The 12,867-nt window shown below is 43.8% G+C and overlaps 1 protein-coding gene across 3 annotated transcripts in view; it reads left to right on the top strand.

Annotated features, from left to right (window-relative positions):
• ALMS1 (ALMS1 centrosome and basal body associated protein) overlaps positions 1-12,867 on the top strand; it is a 105,789-nt gene that overhangs the window by 41,638 nt on the left and 51,284 nt on the right. For all 3 annotated transcript variants that reach the window (XM_061583567.1, XM_061583566.1, XM_061583568.1), the window contains 3 exons: positions 3,559-5,821; positions 9,437-9,596; positions 10,348-11,736. In XM_061583567.1, coding sequence (XP_061439551.1) covers positions 3,559-5,821; positions 9,437-9,596; positions 10,348-11,736 — 3,812 coding nt within the window. The remainder of the gene's footprint in view (positions 1-3,558; positions 5,822-9,436; positions 9,597-10,347; positions 11,737-12,867) is intronic.

Raw genomic sequence — 12,867 nt, 5'->3', positions numbered from 1 at the left:
ACAGGCAAGAATTTAAGGAACCCTGGCTACCACCTGAAATTCTCTTTTGACCACCTTAGGCTTGTTTACCTATGTTTCCGTTATCTTATTTAGGGGCAAAAAGGGTTGCATGTTACCTTAGCTATATGGGGGAGGGTGCTTTAATCTGATGACTTGCCATGCCTGGCTAGAACATCTGTCATGGGTTTCTACATGAATCTAACCAATCACACAGAGGAATTCCATGCCCATGCAGGATTTCCTTGTGGCATCCATCAGTAGCATGGAAACTCTTGCAGTAACCTTAGGGCAAACAATAGTAAATGATACCGCTGGGTGTGGACAGTAAAAAACAGTAGTAAAGAAAATGCATCAAAATAAGATATCTAGGAGTAAAGAAATCAAAATTTTCTAAAATAAAAATAAAATAATGAATAACTGCAGACTTATTAGCCACATAATAGCAGTTCAAAAGGGCCCCTAGACTGAAACAGAAAATTGGCAAGAAGCCTAATTGAGATTGGAATGAGAATTTTAAGCTACATAGTGAATGATGGGATTAAGATAAATGTCACCAGATAAGAAAAGCAGAAAGCCAATTAAAAAAAATTGGGATGAGGCAGATGAGAGAAGCAACAGAAAAGGAAATTTGGTTCTGTCTTTATTATTTATTAATTAAATGTGTATCCCACCCTTCCTCCCAGAAGGAGCCCAGGGCGGCAAACAAAAACACTAAAAGCACACTTAAACATATTAAAACAAGACTTTAAATGTTAAAACAAACACCTTAATTTTTTTTTTAAAAAAAAGCTTTAAAAACATTAAAAAGCAATTCCAACACATACGCAGGCTGGGATAAGATCTCTGCTTAAAAGGCTTGTTGAAAGAGGAAGGTTCTTTGTGTCGCTGTCCCTTGTGAGTTCACTACAGGAAAAACAATCCCCTGTTGACTGAATGAGGTATGTTGCTTGGCTGCACAAAGCATGTTGCTGCCCCTGTGAAATGGATGATGGTGTATCCAAGAAAGTGCATCTGAATGTCACTGGCTGGTCGAGGCTGATCACAGGCTCAGATGCAGCTGTCGGACAGGCATTCTCTTTGTGGCCTTGTCATCCTCTTGGCAAATATCCCTGGCAAACAGAGGGCTGCTCCATTGGGGGAGGGCCAGCACCAGCCTGCTATAGGCTCTCAGGCACTAGCCAACTGTGGGCCCCCGCTTCCCCATGTGTGTGTGTGTGTGGCCTGCATTCTGATGCTGGCAGGGATTGCAGAGTGGGAGCTCCACCCTCCCAGTCGTAGGGGCCCTAGGCTAGTGGCAGGGGCCCTCAGACAGCCGCAGGGCCCTCGGCAAGTGCCAGACATGGCCACTTACTGGTGCTGGGCCTGCCTCTTTACTTAAGACGGGGACTTGGTTTGAGATAACTAGAATCCTAAAAGTGACTGGGATTTCCACAATCTATAAAATACAATTGGTTACTGACAGGAACATCCTCTTTAGTATTAACATTTAGTATAAACACTGCATATAAAAATGAACTACAAAAAATAGGAATCCATCCCTCTGCCCTATAGTAACATTTGCTTTGTGCAGTATGTCATTGGTAAGAACATAAGAAGAGCCTGCTGGATCAGGCCAATGGCCCATCTAGTCCAGCATCCTGTTCTCACAGTGGCCAACCAGGTGCCTGGGGGAAGCCCGCAAGCAGGACCCGAGTGCAAGAACACTCTCCCCTCCTGAGGCTTCCGGCAACTGGTTTTCAGAAGCATGCTGCCTCTGACTAGGGTGGCACAGCACAGCCATCACGGCTAGTAGCCATTGATAGCCCTGTCCTCCATGAATTTGTCTAATCTTCTTTTAAAGCCATCCAGGCTGGGGGCCATTACTGCATCTTGTGGGAGCAAATTCCATAGTTTAACTATGCGCTGAGTAAAGAAGTATTTCCTTTTGTCTGTCCTGAATCTTCCAACATTCAGCTTCTTTGAATGTCCACGAGTTCTAGTATTATGAGAGAGGGAGAAGAACTTTTCTCTATCCACTTTCTCAATGCCATGCATAATTTTATACACTTCTATCATGTCTCCTCTGACCCGCCTTTTCTCTAAACTAAAAAGCCCCAAATGCTGCAACCTTTCCTCATAAGGGAGTCGCTCCATCCCGTTGATCATTCTGGTTGCCCTCTTCTGAACCTTTTCGAACTCTATAATATCCTTTTTGAGATGAGGCGACCAGAACTGTACACAGTATTGCAAATGCGGCCGCACCATAGATTTATACAACGGCATTATGATATCAGCTGTTTTATTTTCAATACCTTTCCTAATTATCGCTAGCATGGAATTTGCCTTTTTCACAGCAGCCGCACACTGGGTCGACATTTTCATTGTGCTGTCCACTACAGCCCTAAGGTCTCTCTCCTGGTCGGTCACCGCCAGTTCAGACCCCATGAGCGTGTATGTGAAATGAAGATTTTTTGCTCCAATATGCATAATTTTACACTTTTTTATATTGAATTGCATGTGCCGTTTTTCCGCCCATTCACTCAGGTTGGAGAGGTCTTTTTGGAGCTCTTCGCAATCCCTTTTTGTTTTAACAACCCTGAACAATTTAGTGTCATCAGCAAACTTGGCCACTTCACTGCTCACTCCTAATTCTAGGTCATTAATGAACAAGTTACAAAGTACAGGTCCCAATACTGATCCTTGAGGGACTCCACTTTCTACAGCCCTCCATTGGGAGAACTGTCCATTTATTCCTACTCTCTGCTTTCTGCTTCTTAACCAATTCCTTATCCACAAGAGGATCTCTCCTCTTATTCCATGACTGCTAAGCTTCCTCAGAAGTTTTTGGTAAGGTACCTTGTCAAATGCTTTTGGAAAGTCTAAGTACACTATGTCCACTGGATCGCCTCTATCTATATGCTTGTTGACACTCTCAAAGAATTCTAACATGTTACTGAGACAGGACTTTCCCTTGCAGAAGCCATACTGGCTCTGCTTCAGTACAGCTTGTTCTTCTATGTGCTTAGTTAATCTAGCTTTAATAATACTTAACTGGATCTGCTTTTCAAGGAGCTCTCAGATCAACATCAACTCTCCCAGACTATCAGGAGGGCTGAGGTTGCTGCTCAGTGTAGACTTGGAAAATTCAGACACTTTCCAAGCAATGGACAGAGTGAGTTTGAGTAGAAGACCTGGACTCTGTCATTTGAGGTTGGTCTTAGATAAGAGTCTCTATGTTAGCCTGCTTCCACCTATGCAGATACTAGATAAGAAGTGTAACTATTTAATCAGCTGAAAAGCTTTGAATGGGTATTATTTCACTTCTTTTTTCCCGTTCAGTCAGGGTTGTCTTTTCTGCACGAAATCTGGAAATTCTAACGTGACTTCAGTCAATACTACCCATCTTCACTCCTTGCCTAGCAAAGCCAAAAGCCATCCTAACAAAATCATGCCTACGTGCTACATCTCAAAGTATTTCAGTGTAGGGGAATGTTGAACTATGTGTTACGTGAACCTGGAAATCTTCTACTAGGCTTTAATGCAGGATTGTACTTCCCCTCCCCCCCTCTTCTCTTTCAGGGAGACTCCAGACACTTCTGATGCTTCTGAAGAGACTGCCAGTCGTTTGCAGATGCGTGAAGCTGTGAGGCTGGCAGCCACAGATGTCAGCTCAGATTCTTCTCTTATCTCTGGGTACTTTTCACTGTCTCAACATCCAATGGCATTCAGCACCATGGCACCCACCAATACCAGCCTTGGCAGTTGCCTGTCTCAGCATCCCCTTTCTCTTTCTGGGCACATACCTGTGGAACAGAGACATAGTGAAAAGCAAATGCCCCATTTTGATACAGGTTCTAAAACCAATGATGAGAATTCTGAAGTCCTTGGTTCACAGAAGCTGCTAAGCCAGCGGCTGGCAACATCTCTTCCTCCAAAGGAATCTTGGGGAATTGTCTCGGGCCAGGATCTATTTCTTTTAGACAGCAACGTGCCAACACCTCTCCTCCTTGACATGTTGGAGAAAGAGGTGGGGTTATCCCAGCACTGTGGGTTCTTATCTTCTGAGAGCTCATCTTGTAAAAGTGTTTTGGGAAAGGATCCAGAAGAAAATGAAATGAGCCCATTCACAGAAAATGTAGTTCCAGTGGAGAGGGAGTCGGAAACATTTGTAGAACCCCATGGACAAGAAAGAACCATTCCTGAGTGCGATTCGTTGAAAGTGCTCTTTGATTCAGAGGGAAAGCCCTTTAGAAATGCCAGTGACTTGCGACAGTTACCTGCAAATGTTTCCCAGGTATCCTCCAGGGGACATAGGATAGGTTTGGGTGATCCTTGCATTATTACTGAGATCTCTCCAAGACCTTTGCTGAACAGGCAAGTGGTGCAGCAGGTTTCTGAAACTGTATCTGAGGAACAAAAAAAGCTTGTTTCAACTCTTGCTGATGGTAGACTTAATGTCACTGCACCCTTCCAGCCGGTCTTTGGAGCTGCAGAAAATGGCGATACCCGCAGCATGGTAGATATCCAGATGGGGAGCAAAAGTGAATTAACACTTTCAGACTTCATTATAGAGACAGAGCATAAAGATACTGGAACTTCACCTTCCTTTAATGAGGGATCATTCTTTGGACACCTGGCTCATCCAATTCATCATTCTACCCCAGGAATTTTTACAAACAGAAGCTTGAAGCAGAAAGTTCCTGGTACAACAGGCCTGGTGAAATCTGTTCTTCAGTCCTCTCTCCCTTGCTTATATGAGGAGATATCGAAGAGTTCTTGTGCCAGTACATTCATTCCTTCTGTGGAAAAGCCTCGTGTGCCTTCTGCGGATGACACTTGTGTTCCTTCTGCAGGAGAGCAACTTACCCTGCACAGTGGGCAAGAATCAAAAAATGAAAATAGCGATGGCTTCCAAGTTCTACATCCTCTTAAAGGTAGGATTCAGTCTCTACCTTCTCTTAACTTCATGGAGAAGGTAGGGGCGTGGAACGTGAGCCAGTCAGCTGAGAGGATGTCTGATGCTTTGGCTTTATATGGCTCAAGTGGCATTTCTCCTAGGCAGAAGGCCTACAGTGCAATTGCAGGTTCCTTAAACCGCATCTTACTAGAGCAGCAGAGCCAGGTTGATCTTAAGGCAGGGCTGGTGGCATCCTTTTGTGGGCCAAACTCTATGACCAATCTGCACCCTTGCAATCAAAAATCCCCACGTGCGCTACTGCTTAGCAGGTCTCAGTCTGAAAATTCTGTGATTGCAATCGGCAGAGAGATGTCAAGGGCTGAAATAGATCATGAAACACACCAAGATGAAGGTCTTCAGCCAACAGAAGACAAGGGAAGTGTTCCAGCAGTTTCTGGAGTCAATCAAAGGGATGCTAACATAGAGGACCCACTTATCCAATGTTATACTGCTCTTCTAGTCTCCACTGTGTCCAGTGATGAGGAAACCAGTGGAAGTATATGTAGAGGAAGGGGTTCAAATCCAGATAATTTTATTTCCAGTGAAAGGGTTGCTGAACTCCTCAGAGAAGATGCCAGCTGTCTTAGTGGGAGCCAAGACAAGTCTGATAGCTGTCAAGATAATAATACCAGAGAGTCACCAGGTTTTCATCTTTGTACCAACCAAATCAGTCCGGACCATTTTAGGGATGTTTCACCAGATAGCTTGAATCAAGTAATTAGTTCTGGGACAGGTAGCTGTGCTGACTTGAGACTTTCTTCAAGACAATCTTCAAGACACCCTTCAGCACGATTTTCAGCTGCTTCTGGAAAGTTGTGTAGCAGTTTGGAAGAAGTATTCAGAACTCCAGATGACAGAGAGATAAATATAGAAGAAAGAATACCTGTAAGTTCTTTCGCAGTCTTTTAAACCTTTTAATGTTTCTCTTTGCTGTTGACAGTTATAGTTGGCATACTTGCTTCACTGCCAGTGTACCCTTACGGTATCCTTGCAATGCATATACATGGGGATTTCTACCACACATTAACCATTGGAGACTTCCGTGCAATGTATTTTTTGCCAAATGCTCCTCCAAGAGATCATAAAAAAGATGTCCTCTCTCAGTGTACAGGCAGGACACATATTTGAGTCTTGAACCAAGAATCATGGTGCTTCCTGGGGAATAACTGGATCTTTCTAATATGGCGAATGAGCACTGAGGCAGGGAGCCAGTGTCAAGAGTAATCGAACAAACTGTTACCAAAAATAGAAGGGTCAATGAATTACATGCATACCATTTATACTGAGCCAGCAGCTACTTGGTTAAATCTGTGGATGGGATTGGGCCAAACAGAATGAGGTGGAGGATTGTGTGGCAATGAGAAAGCTGGAGATAAGGCAGAAAAAGGGTAGGTTGATAGACGCCAGACAGAATGTGAAGTATGCCCAGTGTGGGTGGAAGAAGGAGTTAAGGGGTAAATGGCACTTGCTTGAGAGTTTCAAAAGGAAGGGGGAACAGAGAATTAGAGAAGGAGAAGAAACCAGAGTGCAGATATTACCTATCCTAAAGTTGAGAGGAAAATGGCCTTTCTTTGTGGCATAATAAATTGCCCAATTTTCATAGCAGGGCAGGCAGCTTTGGACAAATTCTCCTGTGCATGAAATGGAGGCTGAACAGCCCTTTGATGCGGACTGTTGCGTGTCAAGAATGCACAGAAAACAGTTCTTACAAGATGGATTATAGGGTGCAAATGCCAAGGTTGTTGGCATGGCAGAAAAAGTGAATCAACCGTCTTTGCAATGAGAGGAACAAGGTTGATACGAGACACAAAGGCTGAGTGATGAGGAGCTTAATGTTCTCTGACTATTGCACTGAAGAGCTGTGTGTGACCTTCCAGTCTCTTCCTTCTGGGCAGGCATCCTGTGATACTCCATGTCAGAAATCAACTCTGTCATACAAACCCAGCTTTTAATTGAGTCTAAGGGAGGAAATTATTCACACCCACATCTTCAACAACAGCAGAAGCTGATACAACAAACTCCTGGCAAAGCACATTTCAGATCCTATATAAATTCTATTATTTTCAAGTTATCTCTAGCACAAAGCATGCAAACAGCTGACAGTGAATGAATGCCCACCTGCCTCTTTAACAGCAGTATCTACTGAAAAATGGTCTTTGGTAATAAAACAATTACCTTGATGGTGGCAGCCTGTTAATATTTGCCCTTGCAGGTGACTAAATATATGCTCATTTATGCATTTGGGTGACTTTCTACCTTTACTTGAAATAAGCAGCTTTTTTCACTTTTTTTTTTTTTTTGCCAAATGTTTTCTCTTTTAACAATTTGGCCTTCAGAATGAATATCAAGAAGTGGAGATCCACAAAAAAAAGATTGCCCAGGATAGAGGAGGGACAGGGCAATGAGGAGGAAATTTTTCTTCTTTTTACACTTCCTCTCTGCCATGCTGCTTGTCCAGTCTAACTAAGGGAGTCTGAGTGTGAAAGCAGTCTTCCATGTGCTGGAGGAGGAACCACAGACATGAATTGAATGTGCATCTATGTGCACCTCTGTGATCTGTTGGCACTGCACTACTTTCAGTAGAATGCACACTTGAATACATGTTCCAATTGAACTCCCCTGTGGTTCCTGATAAGCATATGGCAAGCCTGCTTGCACACATAAATCTCTTTAATTTGATTGGGGCGCCTGGTTCCAGAGAATAGTGGGTGGGGTGAGGATGGCAGGAGACATTTGCTTGACTCAAAAACTGTACTAGAGCAGAAGGACTGCAGCAGCTCTCTATGGGGTGGGCTTGGAGAGGGAATTCACCCTTGCAGTTTGAAGGCCTCAGGGTGTGTGCAGGGAGTTAGGGTCAGGGAAAGTAAGGCAATTCCTCCCCTGCCTTTTAAACCCATGCTGAAAGGAAATAAGTGACTTGTGGAAATGTAATTTTGCACATCCGCTCACTGGCCTGTCCTTGGTTGAAGAAATGGAAGAATGCATGTTCACAACCCATGTTCACCACCCCTTCCACAATCTTGAACATTGTTTGAGTGTATTGGTGGCCAGTGTTTGCCCAGTCTACTGCTAATTCATGGCAGGGAAGAGGGAATGAGTCCCTTTTGCTGAGGAAACCGAGCTCAGGCTCCCTTCAAATGACATGCCCATCCCATTGGAAGCAGTATTGTACAGAAGAATAATCTCTGTATGCCAGTGGAAGGGAGTATCAGCCTGGCAAGGGAGACACTTCCCCGTTGACATATATTGGCCTGGAGACAGTTGTGTACTTTTTTGCTAAGGGTTGTGAGAAATTGTCTAAAGGGGTTGAAGGAGGGCTTAGTTTATAAGTAGGAAAAATGTTTGTTGGAGACCTGAGGTTGATACATGAGACTCAGCCACCTTGCCTGTAATGTTTGCGGGATTAATCTTGTAAATCAGTGCCAGAACTGATTTCCCAGAATAAACCATGCATTTAATATACACAAATGGGATAGACTTTCCCTTCTGTGATTTCTCCTTCATTTCTAAATATAATTTAAATCCCAATCAGTTACTATATATTCCTGGCAAGGAAGAAACATTTATTTATTTATTTGATTGATTGATTGATTGATTTCTTAGTCGCCCATCTGGCTGGCCATCCAGCCACTGGGCGATGTACAAAATGAACAAAATAACACAAAATGACAACACCAATACAATAAACATTAAAATCTAAAAGCAATGATGGTAAAATCTATCCCACCCCAAAGGCCTGCCTGAAGAGCCAGGTCTTCACGGCCCGGCGGAAACTCATTGTAGAGGGGGCTTGGCGGAGATCATTTGGAAGGGAGTTCCATAGGGTGGGGGCCACAATTGAAAAAGCCCTGTCTCTGGTCCTCACTAGTCTAGCTGTTTGACTGGTGGGATAGAGAGAAGGTCTTTTGAGGCCGATCTTGTTAGGCGGCATAGCTGATGATGCTGGAGGCGCTCCTTCAGATAGACTGGGCTGAAACCGTGTAGGTGTGCCTACTGTGGGAGTGCTCTTAATTTTGCTGGAAAAAAGGACTGTGAAGTGTTTGCTTATTGGGGTTTTTAAAGAAACATGGAGGGTTGGCTCTGTGCGTGTGTTCATGCATGCAGCCTTTCTGGGTCCAGATAAAAACAGTAGTGAGCATGAAAGCAGATTTCTGAGTTTTGTAGTATCTTCCTCCCTAGTGAAGTAGAACGGGTGGTGGACCTGTGCCATCCAGATGTTGCTGTACTGGCATTAGCCATGCTGGCTTGGGGCTGATGGGATTTGTGGCTCTCCAGATGCTGTTGGACTTCATGCTCACTACCCCTGAAGGAGACACGTTGCAGAGTGTCGGGATTGTGTAAGTTAACAGATTCCCAGATGTGCTATAGAGACTCACATATGGAATTATTTATACATTTCAAAGTTTTCTGCTGTCTTTGTGGCCTGGTGGTGGTTGGTGAAATTTTGATTTGCCCATTGCAGTTCTTGATTGCTGTCCTTTTCTCTGTTTCTTGCATCAGGTGTACCTACATAACCTTGGCATTGATCAGTCACCTTCATCTATACTGACTCCATTTATGCCCCGAGGACCAGTCAGAGAAATAGAATTCTCTCCAACTGAGCTCAGGACACTGAAGACATCCAATGATTTGTTAACACAACACTTGCAGTTATCAGAAGGTAGGGCAGGAAAAGTATTGGCTTCACTCATGGAGAATAAGTGGGTCTGTTAGCAACCATTAGCCATAATAGCCAAATGGAGTACTGGCTGCTGTGGGGGAAAGCAGTTGCCTTCATGCTTCCCAGTAGCAACTGGCTGGCTACTGAGGAAAACAGGATGGCAAACTAGATGGTCTGATCCAGCAAAGCTCTTTTTTGTTTTTGCTGTGGCTTTCTTGTGCTGTTGTGGATGCTCATGATACTGGTGAAGACTTTGGTGTATATCTTCCATCCAGGTGTTTGTACTTTATTTGCAGCAAAGTACTTGTTTGGCTTCCTAGTTCTGGAAGGCAGTAGAACAAGAAGCCCTTGTTCATTAGAGTTTCCTGGGTTTGGCAGCAATCCTCCAATTTTCATGTGTAAATTTTCTGGTAGCTCTTTACTTATCTATGAAGTTTTGTTATTCCCAATGGAAAAGTGAGAATGTTTGCCTGCATCTTCAGTAACTTTTAACTCTAGGTGATCAGGTGGTTGTTTTCTTGAACCCCACCTGTGCTATATGGAAACAGAACAACATGCAACTGGGAAGCTTTTAAATGGGGTGTGTTGGTGATATTGATGCTGTTGGTTATCTAAATATGCTCCTGACAATTTACTTTTCCAGAATAATTGCCTATAGTATATTATTTCTTTCGGTTCTTGACAAGGAATTACAGGCATCTACAGTGGTAAGGGATACTTGGAATTCTAACTATTCTTCTTTTGCTTCCAGGGGACTCATGCTCTATGGTAGATGCTATGCAGTCAAGCTTTAACTCTTCCATTCTTGTCATGCCTGCTCCAGCAGGGGCAGACACAGCTCCTGGTACTCCACTGGCTACAGAGCTTTCCCCACAGCCTTCCAGAGACCTCCTCAATCAGTGTAGCACCGTCTGCCATCAGTTAGAGTTGCATGCTCCCACTCCACAGCCTGCAGAGGGCACTTCTGAGTCTCCAGCTGCTCCCAGGGCGGCAGAACAGAGTCAAGTAATCCAAGGAGTTCCATCCAACTTCCATTCTGGTGAGGAGAGATCTACAAAATGCGTACAGATACTGATGGACAGATTTGATTCAGAAGATTCAAAGGAACTTGGTACAAGTCGAGAGCAGCTGTCTTCTAGCTCTTTGTCTTGCAGAAAAGGAGAAAAAAGTATAAGTGAAAAAGGTAGTTCTTCAAGTGTAATTCCTGAAGGAGAAAAATACGATTTCTTCATAGGATCTGAAACTCTAATGGAGATCCAGAAACTTCTGGCAGAGGCAGAAGCTAGAAGCCCAAGTCGAAATTTTAAATCTGCCTCGTCCATCTCATCCGCAGATCTGGGCTGTTCATTAAACCAAATGAAGAAGATGGATGGCTCTGAAGGCTTTGGATCAGTCAAGGGGAGCAGCCCAGGGCTTCAGAGAATATGGTCATGGGACGAGACCCTGACTAGGCAAAACGTTCACAAAGACAGTGTGCTTGCCAAAACCATTAGCCTCACTGGTAGCTTGAAATGGGATGGCTTGCTTGCTGTGGATGTTCTCAGCAATGAACAGATTCTGCCAGAACAGTCTAGGCCACCATCCCAAGTAGCTGAAGAAGAACACAAGATGAAGAAGCCTGTTAGGCGGTCAGAGCCTGAAGGTTGTCTTAATGTAAATGTAAATAAAAGCCTGCCTGTTTTTGTAGGTAGTGCTGCAGAGAGCACATTATTCGCCCTCAAAGGATTGCCGGATACTTCTAGCATAGGACCCTTGGACAGCATCTCTGATGTTTTGGGGAAGTGTCATCAAGTCTTAGAGAAAACCAGGAAAGAAACAGTTAGCAGTCATGAGAGTGAAAATAGCAGCAGTGTGGACTCACTTGGTATCAAAGTGAAAAAACTTCTGCAGTGTAACCGTCCTGTGTTACATGCAAAACAGTGGATAGAGGGGGAGAAGCCTAATGAACATAGTCAGACAGGAAGCTCAGTTGGAGCCAGTGCAGCTTGCAGCAAAGGGAATATTGCTCAAGAGAGTGCAAATGGCAGCAGCTTGGACTCTCTGGCTGTCCGTGTGAAAACTCTCCTGGAAGATGAATGCCCTGTGATGCATGCAGCCCAGATCCTGCAGAGTGCAGAGGAGGAGGAAGAAAAAGCACATGGTAAGCAATCAAACCTCAGGAATTCCATGAGGCATAATTGCTATGTTAAGTGTAACAAGTTCAGACCTCAGACCCTGTCTCTGAATTGAAGTGAGGGACAAGCTTAAGATGCAGTCCTTGGGACTGTGCCTTCCACTCTTGAGCTTTGGGATGACACTACAAAGGCTAAGAAGTGTAGTTTAAAGGACCTCAGAGACATTTTGAGGGAATTATCGATGGTGGGAGGGAGATGTTCAGATCTTTTTGCGCTCCTCATGATATGAAACCCCTGTGGCTGTCTAGATGTTGGGCTTCCATCAGCCCCAGCCAGCATGGCCAGTGGCCAGGAATTTTAGGGGTTGTAATCCAACCATATCTGGAGGTCTGCAGGTTCCTCATCCCTACCTTTAAAGCGTACAGTTCTTGATAGAGTTGTTAGAATCCCAGCCTTCATTTTTTTAAAAAAGATCTGATCCTCATGGCCTCAGAGATACTTTTATAGATATATGGGCAACAATGCTTCAGGATCGGTATCAAGAAGACGAGTAAAAAGAAATCAAAGTCATTCTATGGCCATACATCTTGCAGTTCAGAGTAACTTGCTTCCCCCAGGCACCTGGTTGGCCACTGTGAGAACAGGATGCTGGACTAGATGGGCCACTGGCCTGATCCAGCAGGCTCTTCTTATGTTCTTATGTTCTTAACTTTAGTAGAAAAGCATTACAGAATAAGGGCCTTTTCAAGTGACTGAAAAGTGGTCTTGCCCATTCAGTGAATTCTGTACCGAACTGTACATATAAACTGTTACCAATTGTGAAATGAATAATTGTTTGTGTTCATCTTCTCTTGAGGTAAGCACTAATCCGTCTGCATAATAAAGCTGACTACTTGGCACTTGGACTGTTGTAATCTTAAGCTTTGTAATTTATTTTATTTAAAAGTTTTATCTCCCACCCTTCCTTCAGTTTGCAGCACAGAGCAACTTACAATGGTAGTAAATACAATACTATAAAGCAATAAAACATCTTTTTAAACCAACAAGACAAATAAAATACAGTAAACAGTAGCAATACGGTTTGTAGAACTGCACCCCAGAAATAGTTTTCTCTACCGCCACCATCATCACCATCAATTCATAGAATTGCAATTCTG

Source organism: Rhineura floridana, chromosome 9, assembly GCF_030035675.1.
Source record: "Rhineura floridana isolate rRhiFlo1 chromosome 9, rRhiFlo1.hap2, whole genome shotgun sequence".
In the NCBI taxonomy this organism is placed as follows: Eukaryota; Metazoa; Chordata; class Lepidosauria; order Squamata; family Rhineuridae; genus Rhineura; species Rhineura floridana.
The sequence above is the reverse complement of the archived record's forward strand: the minus strand, read 5'-3'. Positions and strand labels throughout refer to the sequence as shown.